At 39.4% G+C, this 19,650-nt stretch overlaps 1 protein-coding gene across 4 annotated transcripts in view; it reads right to left on the bottom strand.

Moving 5' to 3' along the window:
• The window catches only part of ATP8A2 (ATPase phospholipid transporting 8A2), a 323,111-nt gene that overhangs the window by 103,542 nt on the left and 199,919 nt on the right, over positions 1–19,650 (bottom strand). For all 4 annotated transcript variants that reach the window (XM_057399592.1, XM_057399594.1, XM_057399593.1 and 1 more), the window contains 3 exons: positions 6,672–6,746; positions 3,306–3,428; positions 2,277–2,355 (listed from right to left, as the gene is read on the bottom strand). In XM_057399592.1, the coding sequence (XP_057255575.1) occupies positions 2,277–2,355; positions 3,306–3,428; positions 6,672–6,746 (277 nt within the window). The remainder of the gene's footprint in view (positions 1–2,276; positions 2,356–3,305; positions 3,429–6,671; positions 6,747–19,650) is intronic.

Raw genomic sequence — 19,650 nt, 5'->3', positions numbered from 1 at the left:
ACAGCTTATGGGTAAAATGACTGTATATTTAGTCAGTGCATTTACCTGTAGCTACTTGTTATGGCTTTCTTCTACAACGGTTGCATGTGGTTGTCTGAAGAACTGACAGGTTGTGAATATTTTCTAGAGGTCGCTGGTCTATATCCCTGCTTTCTTTTCTCTTTTGAACTCCAAAGAAACAGCAGCAGATGGACTAGCCACTAACATCACAAGAGAAGCTGAAGCCTGAGACAGCTCAGTTAGGAACTGGCTTGGTTTCTAGCCACTAGCATCTCTATCAGTCCAACTCACCCCCCTGGTACTCTGTGGCTTCAGGCATTTACCGCATCATTCACAAATGCACACTAAGTTTTAACTGTTTCTTGGCTCTTTTCTCTAGTGTCAATGAACAAGGTGAAAATTGAGCCTTCCATTTCCAATAAATGATGATGGTAGAAATCTCAGTTTATTAAGAAAAAAGTCATACCCAAATATACATCAGTTTTGATAGATCTAAAATAAACTGACCTAATGACTCTGCTAGTATATTGCTCTAGTGCAACATCACAGAGCAGGTGTAACTAACTGAGTAAGTTTTGTTATCAGTCTCAATTTTTAAAGTTACATTTTAGTGCAGTAAGTTAATGCCTTTTTTTTTTCCCAGAGATTTCCATGACCTTCCACTTTGAGAGGCTAAGTGGTCCTGAAAGGAATGATATTTCTGTTAATGAGAACAGCTCAGTGAACATTCATTTCTAAAGCTATACAAGTGCCCATTCACAGACTGTATGCACTTCACATTCTAAGGAACTTGAGAGGTTAAAAAACATCCCAATGTGAATGGCACATTTTTGTCTCTGGCACTGAAATCCCTTTTTCACTTGGAAATATAAAAAAAAAAACCTTGAAAATACAGTATTCATTCCTCTTCAGAAAACAAACTAAGCAACCCATTCAAAGGAACTCAGGAAGTTACTATTTGAGTGAGTATTCTAGGTCTTATCATTTAAATTGTTGCAATTAAAAGTACGTTATCTATTTAGGAATTAGTTAGAAAAACATTTAGGAAGGCTAAAACGAAAATTGTATTTTTCTTCAGCTGTAACCACGACAGACATCAGCCTAAAATTTCAGAAGCTGGATTTAAAGAAGAGCAATTAAAGATTAACATTTGTCATAAAAACAGTGAAACAGAACAACAAAACCCATGAAATCAAAACAAAAACCAATCAACCATAAAAAACCCAACCCCCTCTTCCAAACCTGAATAGAGCTCCCAGCCCACATGCAGAGGAGAGGGACGTCCCTATCCTATATGGTCCATCAGACAGCGTGTGAAGCTGTCACTGGGATACAACACTGACATTTTACTCATCCAGGTAGAGAAACATGAATCTCCCTCCCACAGCTATCTCTATCATCATGCCTCTATTGTGAGTGTTCATATTCCCTCCCTTTCTGTTGTATTTCACTCCTTTCCAATTAATCCACCCTGGAGCTAAAAAGGTTGTATTGAAACTAGAGCTTTCCAGGGAGAAGTTTCAGTTTTGAAAAATTAATTATTTTACAGAAGTATTATTACCCCTCTGCTGCCCCAAGATTTCTCCTCTGATCTAGTCATGTTTCTTACAATAGTAAAAGAACAGATTCCCATGGTTTTTCCTGTCCACACAACCATATTGTAAAGCCTGGTAGGAACCATATGGGATTTAGTGTTCCCTGAAATACCATGTAGTTGCATTACCTTTCATGGAAAGCAAGACTTAATAAGCCTAATTTGTAGAACAAGAAGCCTCATTTCCCCATATCTCTGAGTCTACTTCCATTCCAGCCATTTCATTTTTTCCACAGACTTCAGCAGTAGTAAAATCTCTCTATTTTATCCTACATTTTACAGTAGTGTGTTATGGAATGGGAAAGGTCCAACAAGATATAAAGCAAATGGTCGTAATGCAGCTGCTGCAAGAACATTATATATTTAAAAAATTGAGATCTTAACCCACTACCAAAAGAAAAGGCTTTTCACAGAACATTATTCAATATTTGAATAAGAGTTTTTGGCTAAGTAGTAGTTTCATTTTTCACATATGAAAGTCACTATATGAACAATAATTATGTTCAATTAGAGTAAGTTCTGAAAGCCACTAGATAGCAAGCCAAGCTCAGCAGCGACAGCCTATTGAACTGTCTGTCAGCGTTATTTTCCTGGGACTTGTCATGACCTCCCGTTCTCCAAACACGCTGGCTCTGTGAGACTGAACATCAGTTACTGATGTAAGAAATAATGAAGCCCTTACCATGCTCCAGCACTTTCAGTGGAAACCAGAAAAGAATGATGGAATGGATCAGGGCATTGATGCAGTGACCCCAGAAAACCTGAGGGAAAACAAACCAAGTCATCAGTAAAGTCCAAAACTCTTGACCTCTCTCTAACTCCTAACAAACACTTCATTGTGTAGTTTAGAGTCAGACAATGTTTGTCCTGAAGTGAAATACCTAAACTTCTGCAGGATCTATTTCCTCCTACGATTTCTGCTCTTTCATAAGAAAACACTGGCCCAGTTGGATGGTTTTATTCTAACAACTTAAAATATAATAAGCAAGTATGCTTGCAATTTAAGATCTCTGCCAGAATACAGCAAACAGATGGAGTCACCCTTCTTTAATTACATCAAAGAATGATTTTTAAAACATCGATTCAGTACTATGGAATACTCTGTTTACTTTTAATGGGCAAATACCTTGTGCCACAGTTTTTAACTTCTAGATAATGTGTTTTGCACAAGCTAGAGCTTTAAATACTCTGAAATTTCCTCTCTAAACAAATCAATCATACAGCTTCTTTGATTCAGAATTACATTTAGATGTGCCTGTCATAGAATAAAGACAGGATTCAAATAGTGGGATTTTCCAGCATTTAAATAGCAAAATGTGTTCTTCAAAACTCAAAGAAAGAAAGTCAAAATTTAGCAAAAGAACCATGGGAATAGAGCTGCATTAATTGTGAAAAAGCCCTCAGTAGAGAGCATTGTGCCAACTCACAATTAACTAAAATCCTGGCGATGTTATCCAGGTTCTAAGGAAGTGGTAAACTCACCAGTTATCAGTAGTTGTGAACTGAAAAATCATACCCTTATTTAAAAACAAGGGCTTTTTCTTAATAAAAAAATGTAACCCCTGAAAAGAAGTGAGAGGCAGAACAATCCTGATCTCAGTGGTTAGCATGAAGCAGAAGTAACAGCAGGGAATAAGTTATTTTCTAACAAGACTGACCTGGAAAATACGAATGCTCATGACTATTCTTCAAGAAACAGACTTTCCCTTACCCTTGTGTTGAACCCATCTGCATTTTGAGTAATTTTGTATAGCTGTGGAAATCTAAGCATGCTGTCTTGAGTACACGACCGTTCAAAAATTCCCAGAGTGAAGGGTGGCAGCGCTGTGAAAATCTGCAAGGAAAGCAAATACTAATTAAAAGCAGCTATTAGTTTTACATGGACCTTGGATAAAATTTCAGTATATAGACAATAGCAAAATTTCCACAGACTTTAGTGAAGACTTATTACCAATTAGCATGTTATTTGACATCATTTTCAAATGTCCAAACAAATCCAAACATGAATTTCAGCAATTCATAACTCTCAAATATTAACATATGAACAAAAGAAACATGAAAAAAAAAATTTGTATTTTCAACCAATTGCCTTAATCTAGAAATGGTAAAACACATCAGACTGCAAAGGAAAGACAATGTCCTTTTGCAAAAAAGCCTTGTGGGAATGGGTTCAAATATAGCTGCAGTTGTAGCCATAATTAAATATGCAATGTGCTTAACCACAGCTAAGTTTGCAGACAAAGCAAATGTGGAAATCCCATTAAAACAAAGATCTACTGAAAAACAAAGGCCATTCTGTATTACGGTACTTTGGGGATTCTCTGGGCAGGCATGAACCGATAGGAACAAATTAACTGCAGTATGTGTCTGTGCTATGGGCAGGCACTTAGATGACCAAGCCTCAGAAGCTTTCCAGGAGAGACAGCAGGACACTTTGCCAGAAGCAGAGTAAATTAGTCTCTGCTGAGTCCCACATCACTGCTCTTAAAGTGTTTCCAGGATCTGAGGCAGCTCATTTAAAGCCAGCTTGGGCATCCAAGTTTCTTGCAGTCTGCAGTGCAGGCACAGAGTGAGAATACCCCCAGTGTGAATGTCTGAATACTAAACGTTATTCATTTCCCCTTACATTCACAGTTTATATCGGAAAAATAATTTCTAATCCTGTACATACATATAGTTTTTAAGAGTCTGAGAAGTGTTCTTGAAGTTAAGAATCAGCTTGAAGTTCTGCGCTGTTTCTAGTGTGCAGGCATGTTTGCAAAACTTGGGCTGTGGCTCCCACCAGCAGTGAGCTGGCAGTCAAGGAGTAGACAAAGGGCAGCACAGAGGCCTAAGGACTAACGAAAATCAATAATTACATCCCAAGATCTAGCAGGGGATGTGCTTCTTTTGCTCATAAAGTGATAAAGCAGATGGTTAAAATGGCAGCAGGCTAGGGGTGGTGAAGTGAAACTAAGACCACTGGTCCAATATATTCCAGAAAAGGCTATGTTCTTGCACAGCTTTAAGGTATCTTCCCAAGTTTCCTGTGTTTACTGGGGCATTTACATTCTCAGTTGATTTAAATCTTCCAGTGCTTTTGTTTCTGAAGGTAAACCTATAGCGTGAACCAGTGCAAAAGCCGGAATTAGAGTGCTACTATCACTACCTATACTTCCTATTTTAGTGATACTACTAATGAAATAAAGGGTTAGCCTGCACAGAAGAGAACGACAGAGCTAAAACAACTTGAAAATTGAGATCCTTCAAAGGGTGGAAGTCCCCGGTATCCTACCAGCACTTGATCCTTCATGAGCCCGTATGACAGGTCCTAATTTTAGAAAATACCAACCTCACAAAACAAAGGTTAATTTCTACTTCACTGACTCTAGAAAATCAGTTTCATCCATGAGCTTTATATAGGGTAGGTAGATCCACCAAATCAGGTTTAAGGATAATAGACGCAAATATCTAAACGTGAATGACAGAGACTGAGCAACAGTCAGGAAATGAGGGTGAAAAGAATCAAGGCAGTGGAAAATCCTGGAATCAATATCTTCCACAACAAATATGAAAACTTGTGGAATATGAGGGTTTGTGCCATCGTTTTTAAGATTTATGTGACAGGAGTTAAGTGTTCTCATTAATATTACTCAGGGATAGAGATAATTTGCTGGCTTTTTCTGTATTAGGATGTCTTTGGAATGAGTCTTCTTAAGGAAAAAAAATTTAAATTTCTTCCTTCAAGAGAGAAATGCAAAGGATTTTTCAAGACTAAGTGTCCTAATATCTTATAAATCCAGATACCAGGCCACTCATCAGTGGCATAACACTATAAAGGTGTCCTGGGTTCAGCAGTAGCAGTCATTTTTCTCCTCCTTGGTAGCTGGTGCAGTGCAGTGTTTTGACTTTTGGCTTGGGAACAGAGCTGATAACAATGATGTTTTGGTTTGGTCAAGGACTTTGTAAGCCTCATGCTCTGCCAGGGAGGAGGGAAAGCTGGGAGGAAGCAGAGACAGGACACCTGACCCAAACTGACCAAAGAGGTATTCCATACCACAGCACGTCATGCCCGGGATGTAACTGAGAGTTACCTGGAAGGGCTGGGAGTCTGCAGGGTTGGAGGAGGTATCGGTCGTTGCTTGGTTAGGCTGGGGGCGCGAGTTATCGGTCAGCTGGTGCTGAGGTGTTGTATTCTCTTCCCTTGTTATTTCCTTTATCATTATTATCATTGGTGGTAGCAGTAGTGATTTGTGTTATACCTTAGTTACTAAACTGTTCTTATCACAAACCATGGGAGTTGCATTCTTTTCGATTCTCCTCTCTGTCCCTCCAGGAGTAGGGGGAGGGCAAGAAGGGGGGGAGTGAGTGAACAAGCTGTCTGGCTGGGTTTGAACCACAACAAAAGGTAACAACATTGAAACACCAGCACAGATCTATGGTATGCCATGAAATGTGGTCCCACAGATACTCCAGACTTTAATCAGTGTTATTGATTAAATAATATTCTTGATTAAAGTGATAAAATCATACAGCACATGTGGCACTCTACAGAGTACAATGAAAATCAAAAATCACTTCTGGACTGACACATCCTGTTCTTGGTTCAAGTGAGAAATGCCAGTGGCACAGTAATGATACTTCCTGTTCTGTACCTAATGTAGCATGAGTCAACCCAAAGCATCTGACATTTCTCTGAGCATCAACTGTACAGGGTCTGAGAAAAACATGAACCCCCAAAGATGAAGATTTTGTATCTATTTTGAACATGAACAGTCAGCAAAATATCCATACAAAAGACTGAAGACACTTTCAAAGAGAAATTTCAATTCCATTTTAAAGCTGCCAATTTTCCATTTAAAGTTGCCAAAGGAGGAAATATCAGGCCAAATGTGTATTTTCAAGGTGTTTTCCCAAATTTAGTTTTGCGATAAAAACACCATCCAAAATGTATTTTTATCTATCTTAGAGCAGATTAAAAATGGCTTTTACAAATGAACTCACCTTTCATGACATACATCCAAGACACCTGTGAGAAAAGGGACACAAAGTACTATAGAAGTCCGAGCACTACCAAGTCAAAACACGTAGCACTTACCACATTATACAGACCAATGCACCATCGCTCAAATAAGATCTGCCCAGAAAATCCATTAACGAAAGCAAACCAAAGCTGAAACAAAGACAAGTTACAAGCAGGTTTAGATTACTGCACTGAACTGCACTACACTGCAGTACATGTTTCCATTTACAGTAGAGGAGAAAGATGTGGAACACAGACCACCATCTGGAGACAGCTGCCTGTCATGCTCTAAAACTAATTATCACCAGTGACAGGCAGTTATTCTCTTCTAAAGTCTTACAGTTTAAATACTGCCAGAGCACTGCTCATTTAAAATAAAATACTCAGGTGATGGAGCAACTTGCTGTCTTTGCATCGTTACTCTAAAAAAATAAATGGCCTCAAACTATTCCAACATCCTTATTGCTGGCAAATTAACGTGCTTGAAGCCAGAACCCATCATGGTTGGCAAAAACCAGAATTTTCCAGGTAAGAATATTTTGATGGATGCTCTGTTTGATTTCCATGTGCTATTTTTGCAGTCCCAGAATTACAGTGATACCAACTTATCAGCAATATAATCGTAATTACATTTCAATTTTATTGTCGACATTACATTGCTATGTAATAAACCATCAACTTAATACTTAAACATTATTAAAGAGGTTACTCAAAGAGGCTGCCCATTCTTCGACAAGTTTACAAAGCCCATCTGGACAAGCCCTGAGCAACCTGGTTTGAATTTAGCATTCACCCCAATTTACACAAGAGGTTGGACTAGATGGCCTCTGAGTTGCCTTCCAACCAAGGGAATTCTGTAATGCCACAATCCCAGGAAACCGCTGTAAGCCACAGTGCATAGCTAAACTCTTTCTGGGATTTCCTTGGACCTAGCTTCCTTAAGCCTACTTCTTGCCTTGTTTAAGCAGCTTTTTGAAGCAAGAACTGCATTACTGGGTTGGAACAAAGTTCACTAATGGCCACTGAATGAAGCTTGGGAAAGAATATAAGAAAGGAAAGCATTACCTTTTCCCAAGTAAATCAGAAACTGGAAAAATAATCAGCAGTTTAAGGGCATCCTTAATCAGTCTGAATTGTTGCACTTAATAATGAAGAATTTCTTGTGAATTTGTGCCTTAGTCCCTTTTAAAATCCACACTGCACCATGGTACTTCATTCAAAATCAATTCAACATTGTGTATGGGAACACTCTTTCTTCCAGCCCCTTTCAACGTTTTGCCTTGCATTTACTTTACAAGTTCACATTGCACTGGATGCACTAGGTATTGCAGAGCAGCCAAGTGATGCCCATGCCTATTCCCTTCTCACTGCCCAACAGCCCATGGCACTCACAGCCAGGCATCTTTTCTGACACCATTCTGTCACTCATGTAACAGCACTCTCCTACTAGCATCATTTATTCTCTGGCTCACTGTCCCAGCAAAACACCTCAGATGATTGTTTAACTGGGATGTCATCTGATGTCTTCTCTGCTCCCATTCAAAATGGATAGAGTAATTAGGAAAGACAAGAGAAGATGACAAGATTGGATCAAGACCTACAACTGTTTTCATAGATGCAATATCCAACCAGACTAGGACTCTTCAGCATGGGACAGTGGGAACTTAAGGCAAGATTAAAATACTTGTAAGATAGACAAGAACAACAAACAGCCATTCAGATAGGCACTGCTGTCCAGTAAAAGGATAGAAGACAGACACATTCTATATCCTAACTTTTTTCATCACTTCTATTGTACTGTTACCTTGAAAGATCACTGCTCTCTAAATCTCACTTTCAGGAATCAAATGACCCAAAGCAGCATACCGACCAGTCTCACACTTGTATTTCAAATATACCTCAGCACTTCAAATGAAAGATAATGATAGACCTTGGGTACAAAGCCTGAGATCCCCAAAAGCAACCACAATTAATTTGGGGTTGCTGGGTAAAGAGCATGAGGGTTTCTTCTCCTAGGAAGAAACAGAACTTTAAACAAGCATATTCCCAGATATTGAGCAATGATGATCTAGGCATCTTGCAGTTAATTGCAACTATGAATGAGGGCAGCAAATTCAGAAAACATGAATAGCTCACAAAACCAGAAGCCCAGCTGGCAACCTCAGCCTGTGCTCTGCTCAGTTTTCTCTACCCCACTGGGCAAAGCAAATGTTAAGGCCATTTATGACATTGGCTCATGCTATTTAGGAAACCACTGCTTTCTGAAACCACAGCCTCCCACAGCTAGTCCTCCAGCAACAGAAATTTCTGATATTCCACCAAGAGAGTAAAACAAAGCAGCCAGACTTTTTGTACCTGGCCCACAGCTAGAAGAAAAGCCCCAAGCCAGGCAAAGCTAACATCTTAGATTCACATTTCCCCAAAAAAAAATATTACCAGCAATGAAGTGAAGATACAACCATATGACTTGGGAAGAAACAAAACTGTTAAGATGCTTTGCAAAACAGCAGACAGACTGTCAAACTAGAAGCGAAAAATCCCCACTCAACAATCCAACTCTGCCTACTCAATTCATTAAAGAACCTGCTAAAGCCACCTTGAAATTAGTCAATTACTAGAGGAGAATATTGAGATGGAAGTGTCTGGCTGGTAAATGGGTATCTACATGTAACTATCTGAAGTCTTCTGCAGTGTTTTTAAATATTGAAAGATTTTTCTACCGGAAAGTTTTTTCCTTATTTCAAGGCTGCTATAAGAATTGCAAGAATTAACATCAAGAAACCTCAATGTTCTGCTATTTCAAATTTGAACTATTTTTCTTTTGGCAGGATCCATACAGGTGAAAATTAGAAGTGAGAACATTCCCAATGCTTACACAGGTCTGCCAGCACCACACACTCCAGAGGACAAAAGCTGCTACAATTAGGATGTACTGAAAAATGACAGCAATGCTTGTCTTTTCCAGAGATCCACGCTCTCCAATGCCAATTTAGATGAAGCATGTTGTATACTTCCTCATTATCTTAATATCAACAGTAAAGCAGGTACTGTTTAATACATACGTTATGTTTAATACATAATAATACATATGTTTAATACATACATTTAACACAAACCATAAACCGTCATGCCTGGTTTAAGGACCAGCTGCTTGTAGAGAGAATATGGTACTATTTAAGGTCAGCAAAGAAAGGAAGAAAAAAAGACCAACCAACACAAAAAAGCCTCCAACTCAGCACTCCTGTTAACAAAATGTACTAAATGTATTTGAGTTTGCAACAACCCATGCTTGACTCAGACTTAGTAAGCTGGTAGGAAAACTTGCCAAGTCTGCCTGGCTTGCCAAGCTCCAGGGGTTCATGGGGCTCAACTCCAGTACTGCTATGAACAAATGGACCCAAAGTTATTAAACTGCTTTTCTGGCTGGGAAAAAGAAACCTTTTCACTTTAACTACTACCTGGCTGCCAAAAAGCTGGAAAAGCTTATTTGTAACTCAGCTACAAAATACGTATTTTTCTCCCAAGGAACAAGAGATCCAATTTAAATGTAAAGAGATTCAGACCTAAGGCTGAAATCTGGCTTGGTATATCGCTGCGCTTTACTATAGCAGATATTGCAAAGATCTGAATCCAGTAGGTACTGTGCACAAAGAAAGTGGAACATGTTGCAAACTGAAAACTAGTCCATGCTCCTGCCTTGAAGCATGGCCACGTTCAAATAAGAAACCCTGCTGCTGAAGCGCTCAATGCCAGCTCTGATGTGGGCACTTTGCCATCAGAAGGAGGGGGTGAATCAAACTGCTGCCTCCTTCCAGAGGTCAACAAAAGCCAACAGATGGTAGTATTTGGTTAATATTGACTTCAGCTGCAGGCAAACTGAGGATCACTAAGCAAACCAGTCGAGCACATCCACCTGCTCTGGAGTGTATTTTGAGAAAAGATCAACTATTAGTTTCAAAAATAGTCCCACTTGAGCAAGTTGGAAGGCAAATTTTAATTGCATTATCGCTTCATGCATAATGAAGTGATAATGCAACACTGATGCCTGAAATAGTGGGAACTAATTTATTTCACTGCTCTAAGGCACTGGGATAGCAAATCATCTATTTTAAATGTGTGTATTTATGAAGTCTTGATAATAGACAGCTTAACGAGTACTAGAAATGTTTTCCCTATTCTGCTAAAGGGCACAAAAAGCTAATGTAGTCAGGGTATCAACAATTGCCACAGGCACCAATTATAGCCAGGCTGGATGCCTTTACTATTCAGAAATGAGTTAAATTCTCAAAATCTCCTCTCTCAGCACACACACATTTTGCATGCTCTTACCAAACAGACTCATTTACTGTTTGCCCAATAAAGCAGGTTTGTGTGTCTCCTGTACAGTTCATTAATAATGTATCCTCATTATTATAAAATCATAAAATCTCTCATTACAGATGTCTGTCTCAATGCCAGGCTCTTACTCCTTCCCAAAAGCACACAGCCTTTAAGTAATCCCTTCATTAGAGAATGTACAGCACCAATTTTATAATATAGGTGACGAATCTTATGAATAAGATTTGACGGGTTAGGCATGGCTGCCCAAGACTCACTTTACTTGCCAATGAATATTGCCCTCGCTCTGTTTAGTCTCCCCACCATTTATTAACTCTTTGCTGAAAACAGACTGGTATTTTTCAATTGGAAAGCATTTGTTCTAGGCCCGTGTACCCCAAACAAGTGCCCATTTAAGCTTAAGATTCATCTCCAATCTTCTCTACCAGTGTTAGCAAATAATTTTAAAGTTTCTTAAAGTATTGCTTTTGTCTCATTAAACTCCCCCCTAATACAATGATTCAAAGCTTGGTCAGATAAACAGATATCAAAGCAACCAATAGAGATTTCCTGGCTTTAAACACTGATTTATTAAATAAGCTTGAACAGCTGTTATTTCTTCTATTGCTGACTACAGATAGTTTGTATTTCAGCATACTGAAGAGCACAGTTTTATCAGCTTCATCTTTCTCTGCTCATATGCAGGAAATACGATTTCTTCCTTATACATGTTGCTTCTGTGCTTCTCCATGTGACTGCTGACATCCTTAATCCAAAGTACAGGTAACATTCAATAGGAGAGGCAAGTGCAGAACAGAAGGGGCATGAGGGGCAACAGGAGCATCACCCCACAAACTGCAATTCTTGCAGTTTAAATCCTCAGAATAATTCTGAAGACTTAAATAAGAATAAGTAAACCTCTGGGTTTTTTTCCTCAGTAGTTGCCAATAGAGAACAATCATATTCCTTGCCCCAGGAGTTCTAAGCATTGTGGAAAGATACCACATCTGCAGATGACTATGTAGTATACATCAAAGGACCTAGCAATTAAGACAAAAGAAGACTGCCTTTTCCAGCAACATTTGGCCTTGATATGTTATTAATGTGTTTAAAAAAGGAAAAAAAAACCAACAAAACATAATAGGCCATCCAAACTCTTCTGCTTTACAGTGCAGCGGTGTTTCTCTTTGTGTTCCTTGAGTTACATGAACACCTAATCAATATACCACATTACGCATTCAATATTTATGTCACTTGTAGAATGAACATGCAGACCATTGGAACAAATTTAACAGAGTTGTAATCTTTTATTTTGTTTTATTTTTTTAATTTTACAAAACCAAGTAAAGAAAGGGCAGGCTATTTCTGAGTTCTGTGGTGTGAAATGTCCCAGGGACTTAATGTTTTTCCATCACACTAACTCCGGCAGAAGCAAGCCTATGATAATGTGATTAGAATGGCCTTTGTTGCCAAAGGGCAGATGTACTTGTCCAAAGATGTGGTTAAACTCAGCAGTTCCTCTGAACATTTCCCTTTTACAAATAGAGCCAGCTCTTTTCTGAGTTTATTTTCCATCCTTCCTGAAGTTTCCTGGAGTATCAAGAAAGCTGACACTGCTACACTAGGACTGCCTCATCCCTTACGTATGTGACACCCTAGAGGTGACAAGACTCACATACTGGCTTTTTAAAAATGAAATGAAATTCAACATGTCTCAGCCCCTTCAGGATGCAGAGTTTCAGCATGCCTGCCTGCTCAAGGCAGTCCAAACCACAGCCAGAGCAACACTATAACACTATTAAGACTGATGATGCTTGGAAGTCTACCATCATTATCATACAAAGCCAGTAGTGTCCTGCTCTTGCTGGAAGTGATGTTGAGTTGGCTGGAAGATGCCAGCTGCGACAAAATAAGGCAGGAGCTTGCTGGCTACATCCACCTCCCATCCCTACACTTAGGAGAGCAAGGCAGGCTCAGGTGCTTGGTTGGTGAGCTGGAAACATCATGCCACTGTCTGCTGCTGAACAATGGAAACTCATGCTATGAACTCCCAGTACCTTCTTTTACAAAACAAACACTGTTCTTAACAATCCTCTCTTTAGCAAAAAGAAAGTAGCTCTAAAGAAAGGTTTCCATGGATATGGAAGATACTCTTATGCACACAGCAACAGCAAGTGCAGTGTTGGAGCCAATTCAGTAAAATTTTGGGTGGGTATGTTTTTTTCCCCTCCCAGATTTGCCTCATCAACTTCACCTGTCCTTGAGTACAAGCACACCACTGTAGGACCAAAGTACAGTATGACTATTAATAGCTTGGCATGTATTAATGAGAATTTATGGTATCTCCTCAGCATGTAATCACACCAGACTGGTCTTGATACAACTTTCACAACTGTGTAATTGACCCACATCTCACATAAAGAGATAAGGACATGCTATTACACAGTTTTAAATGACCTGCTGGCTTGTCTGAAGCTAAGTGGTAACAGAAGTGCTTTGGGTTTGTTTTTCTTAATTTGTTCTATTATCTATTTAACTCAGCAGTAGAGAAGACATAAGTTTAACTATTTACACTAACAGGTGAGGAAACATTAACAACTTCAGGTAACTTATCCATCTGAAATTTTGCTAGAGCATTTAGAACCCACTAACAAGAATGATGTTAGAAAGCAAGAAAAGCAATATTTGAAATAGTAGATGAGGGAACTGTGGGAAAAAGGATGCTACTACTGTTACCCAAGTAAGGACAATGAAAGGAAAGCACAGAAATGGCTACAGAAAAGATCAACGGCCAGCAAGTCTAGTATTGGATGTACCAGCAAAAGCAAAGCCAACAAAACACACAGCACTCCATGAGTGAAGCCTGATAATGCCACAAGTCAAAAGTGAGGCTAAATCCACTGAGGCTCTTCACACCTGGGCTGTGCACTAGGGCTCACCACAGCCTGAATAAAGCACATCACTACAGACCTGTAACAACAAAATATTTCAACACCTCTCATACCTAAAGAAGAACACAGAGATTAGAAGCTTTAACACAAACCTGGCCCAAGAAATTAGCACACAAAATGCAAAAAAAACCTGAAAACCCCAAACTGTGTGCATTTGGGAAAGAGAGAGTGGAAATGACAAAAAATAGTATCTAAATACTCACACTGGGATCTTTTATCCTTGTGGAGCTGTATTTCTGTGGGACACTAGTGGCATACACCTGGTCCCACTCAAGCTGGATCTGGCCTTACTGTAACACAGGTTACATACGTACACTCCCTGAAGTGAGTACAATCAGTCCTCTTTACCGTCACAGTATCCTGTTTTCACATCCAGTTAACTGAAATAAAAAATCCCCAGCCTGGACCTCATTCATGTAGTACCCTGGGATAGTGCTGCAAGAACACAGAAACAAATAGTAAAAAATTCCTTGAATCTAGAAGCGCTAACCCTATACGAGCAGATATTATCAGGATAGAGGAAGACAGAATTAAATTAAATATAGGACTATGGAATGCTGTTATTCATTAAAAAAAAAAAAAAAAGGTACTGCTTTTGCTCTTGGTTTGCTTCTTTCCATAGCACTGTGTAGCTGGCAGTTTCCACTTCAGATAGATGTAGCTTAATGAAGCAGGCAGTTCCCAAGCCACATACCAAGGCATTCACTTATATCTGCATACAGTACAAAGGGCACTAGGATGAAAAGTAATAAGGAGATCAATATTCATTTAGTGTAGCTAAAACACAGTTGTGAAATCTTAGTTCTTGGATATGAACCTAGACAATGTCCTGAAGTGATCAAAACTATTTTAAGATTTCCAAGGACCAAATGCATTCCCAAGTACTGACTGAATAAAGCTGACGGTGACCAAGACCCTATCACTATTCAGCTCCTATTTTATAGGACATTTCACTTCAATCCTTTCCCTTCTTACTTTTATTTGCAGAAGTCCCTTATGTTACTTATAAATGCAGGTTCACAGATTTTGCTTTTCTTGTCATCACATAAAGGAATCCTTCTGCAGAGCTGCTGAATTAAGTGTAATAGGAGCAGTTCTGTAGCAAGGTCGTTTTAGGTCTGGAACTGCAGTCCCCTTAGGATTCTCTATTATGGCTACATGAACTGCCAGGTTCCCCTTGCAAGCCTGCTTTCCCCCCTTCGTCCCTATGAAATAGAATTTATTCTCTGTGAGCCCTTGTGTTAAGCTACTTTTATCCAGGAAGTTTATATAAAGTTTTGTGACAGCTCAAAACTCAAGGAAAACAGCAAAATTAGCAACAGAAAAGGCAGACCACTATAGAAACTGTAGCTCATCTTCTGTTATACTCACAAGAGTAAACCTTTACAGCAGTAATCCCAGGAGCAGCCCACGGTTCTCATTACCTGCAACTCTATCAGCATTGAAGCACAGAGAAAATATTCTAGCCTACAACTACCAAGACACACAATGCAATCTAAAAAAGCCCCTAGTATTTATCTTACTTATTTTCCATTTTTATTTATTAGTACAGTAATTTTCTTGGTCAGTGGGACAATCTAAAACCAGGCAGGACTTACCATTTTCTTTTTTACACAGCTCCTTTTAAACATACTACCCCTTCCCTAATGGCTCCAAGACGAGTTCACAAAAGGTCTCTCCCCTGCTTCTCTTGCCACTCTTCTCATGTGAAAAATACAATATTGGTAATTTCAGTCTAAATTTATTTCTTCACATGCTGGCAAAAGCTGAAAGACTTGGATGCTAAACATCTTTTGCCAAAATATGCAGCACATTGAAAGCACATGCAATCACTTCACTGGCAAATGACTTATTAATGTACCTCTCACTAATGAAATAATGTTTGAACTCCTTTCAATAAGCGATTAGCTTTCTTTCACTGCAATACATGCAAGTAAATTATTGGTGTGCCTTTAAAGCATTTGCTGTACTTTCTGATAGCGCTGATTACAAAGAAAAGTCAGAGTAGCTGGGAAAAATTACCTTGGACAGGAAAAACCTGGAAGTTCATACACAGGGGCAATGCATTCATATGATTGCTGAACCCAGTTCAAGATTTCATTACGTGCCTTTAGGATGGTATTGCACGCTCACTCACTACACTGAGCAAGCAGCAGTTTCTTTTTATGAATGACTCTCCTATAAAGGCTGGGTAGTAAAGGAGAGGCTGCAATAGACAGCCGATGTTTACTACAAACCAGTTTCTAGTTTCACAGCATTTTGCAAATGAGTTTTTAATTGATGCAAATTAAGTTGTAACATCACTTTCCTGCTGGGAAAACCCTTTATGACCAATGACCACCAAATTGCCTGTGAGCTCAGGCCAAGGATAAACCTCTGCTTTAGTTAGATTCTTACCAAGTTCCACAAACACACAGTAAGACTGAGTGGTTATACACAAGGAAGATCTGAAATGGCACCCAAGGTGACACTCACAGGAATAAGATCTACAAATGAGGTTTGAGCTTAGGCAATGCTGTAAGTAGCAACTCTGAGAATGAAGATGTATTTGTCATCTTTTATGCAACATGGAACAAAAATTCGTGAAGAAAAACTAACCACAAGCTTACTTGAAAATTAGGCAAATTCATATAAACTGTGAAAACCCTATCTGTACAAGACCCCAAAGCTACTTCAGAAACAAAGTGAATTTATACCCTGAGTAGAATTTCCACAAACTAATTACAGTAAAGAGCTTGAGTGTTGCTAACTTTCAATACAGCAGACAGTGGGAAGCAGGGAAATACACACAGAAAACATCCATACCATGCTTCACTTGACCTACACAGAATAGCATGACTCCAGCTTCTGTGCAAGTCCCTTCTAGTCCTTCAACAGTAGTTGTGCTTCAGAACTAGACTCAGGTGCAGAAAAGCACCTAAACAATGAAAGAGGGGATAAACAGATTTTTGATATGATAAATTAATTGAATGCAGGGGAGATGTGTATTTACTTCCTTCTAATGCATTCTTGGGACAGTGAGCTCTTCAGAACATAGCAGAGGCTCCAGAAAAAATTATTCTTTACAGAAGCCATGTATTGTATGAAAATTTGTCCAACTAAATCACAGTTATGGTTTTCCCCCATTGCATTCTACCCTCATTCTAGATAGCATCAGCATATATCTTCAGGAAAGTGGTTCCCCTTGGTGCAGAACATAGCAATTTAATCAGCACCACACACTATGTAAACTGAAGGCAACCACAAAACAATAAGGAGTTATCAGCTGTATAGGGAGACTTCTGATCCAATCATACACATTATCATTTCTTTTCTCCTTGGAAGCACATAGCAGACCTCATAAGATCTTGGTTATTGGAGAAAGTGATCAGCTCTCTGAAGGAGCATCTCAGTTCCAGAAGGAAGTGCAGATGCTGACTTTGCATAAGAGTATCAGGGCAGCCATACCCATTCAGACCAATGGCTCATCCTACTTTACTGACCACCTTTAACAGCGCATACATGCCAAGCCCTAGGGAAGAAAATGGACCATGCAATTTCCAGGTCTCAGTATGTACAAATATCCAAGATTTGTGGATATTCCAAGTCTCCTGTGCCTTGCATATATAGTAACCTGCAACAGCTCTATTTCTTGGTCTTTTCCTGCTCCCTCATAAGCCCCCTGTAAACATTCTGAAACACAACATCCTTTGACAAGGAGATTTAGGTAGGGTTCAAACAAGCACAAGCCCTTACATGAGGCAGAAAACTAGTGCAGCAGTTGACAGGTTTGTTTTGTAGGACCTAACTACCTAGCAAGAAGGACACCAGTGGTGTCCCTGCCCAGGGCAGAGGGGCTGGAACTAGACCATTTTAAGATCCTTTCCAACCCTAACTATTCTATGATTGTGTGAGTCAAGTAAGATTGAGGGAATGACTCCTCAAATTTCAAGAACTCTACCAGCTGGTTAATGAGCAATATTGAACAACACTTGGGTAGAGACAGATTTTTACCAAGTCTACATACAGAATAGAGCTGGTGACCTGTGAAACTGAGTGATACCCCAGATCACCTACAGATTTTTTTTCGCCAGAATGGGGAAATAAATACTTCTAAACAATGCTGCTAGCAGCTTAGAGAATTAGTCTCTTTCTAGACATCAGAAAGATTTTTGCAGTAGCAAAACTGTTTAGGGCTATGAAATGTCTTTTCACTGCATATAGCCCACAGCTCGTCTGAAATCTGGGACCCACAATCTATGCAGTTCTTTAAGCTATGTTGACAGGCTTAGCACCCTCAAACATCCTCTTATCTAGTCCTATAGTCACACCATGACACCTCATTGATGCGATAAACACAGACCTCATTCTGCATGGCACTTCAAAGTTTTTTAAATCCCCATGCAGTTGGTCTACTGAGACCAAGGACAGAGGGCCACAAGACAGTCAAACTCCTACTCCTCCATGTGTTAACACTGAGCAAACCAGTCCACACCTATAGTAGGTGTCTACCTATGGTAGTCAGCTCTCTGCAAGAACTGAAAACAACCCACAACATAGCTATTGCTCCTCAAAAGACACTGGAGACCCATCTGGAATTAAACAAGGCAAACTTCCCAGCCTCCAGTCTCTCAGGAGCACTTTTTCAGAAAGAGTCATTTCAACTGCAAATAGGATATCACAATCGACAGCAACTTAATGTTTCATTTAAGACTACATCTTCCATACTGCAGCACAACAATCAACTCAATTAATTTAAAATGCAGGTTTTAAGTCTGCGGGACAAACTATCCAGGCCATCATTTCAGTTTAAATCAAGCTTAGGGTGCTCACAGAACATTTGGAACCAATTTAAGTGGATTTACAATCACATTGCAGTTAAACCACTGTAACTTCCTTGTGGAGGCAAGCCCATATGGCAGGCAAGGGAACATTTGTTTATAGTTTGGATGACTATGTGAAGAAAAAAGAGGATGTCAGAAATAGCCTTCACTTCAATGCTTGGGGATTTCAGCACTGAAGGTTGAAAGGTGGGGGAAAAAGCTTATTATCTTGCTTGCACTACACAAATATTAGAAGAAACTTTAAACCACTTTACACCGGGATCTGTCTCAGTTGCTCAATTCTAACAACAGAGAATGTACCACCACATACAGCCACGTCCAACCACCTCAAGGGAAATACATCCAGAACCAACATGTCAGATCTTCTACCCTTAGTGGCCCAGGCATTTTTCAGGTGAAATTCTTGATTATAATTAAAATTTTAGGGTTAAAAGCATTAATCTTACTTAATCCCCAGAAACACTATGCAACCCATTTTCACTGCCATAATGCTAGATCTTCAGATAATTGTAAAGATGGCAAGTGGTTACTTGCACCAGTCATATTGCAATTGGAAGATTTTTGCTCCAGCCTCAAACTGTCATGTGTATGACACGGCTAATTCTTGGGCTGCAGTAGGCTGGAAGTCCCTTGTAAGGAGCAGACACACAAACCTTTGGTCCTCAGTGCCTTCAGTCATTCCTGGAGAGCTATTCTCTACCTTGTTTGTCTCATTAGCATCAGGTTGTAGCATGAATACGTGTTACCTCTGCTCAGATATTGCAGTGTCCTAACTAGAGACTAACTGAATATTTTCTTCTCAAAGGGAAAAGTATTTGACAAGTTAGGAAGTGTTTCCTAAAGTAAAAGCTACAGCAGCTGGATTTTAATCACATCAACTACCCCCCAATCAACATGCCCTCTCTGGGGTCAAAATATTTTTCATGTTGCTGAAACAGAGCACAAGTGACTTCAACCTTTAGC

Source organism: Pezoporus wallicus, unplaced genomic scaffold, assembly GCF_028554395.1.
Source record: "Pezoporus wallicus isolate ANWC-B61680 ecotype Strahan unplaced genomic scaffold, APGP_CSIRO_Pwel_v1 scaffold_6446, whole genome shotgun sequence".
Classification (NCBI taxonomy): Eukaryota; Metazoa; Chordata; class Aves; order Psittaciformes; family Psittacidae; genus Pezoporus; species Pezoporus wallicus.
The sequence above is the reverse complement of the archived record's forward strand: the minus strand, read 5'-3'. Positions and strand labels throughout refer to the sequence as shown.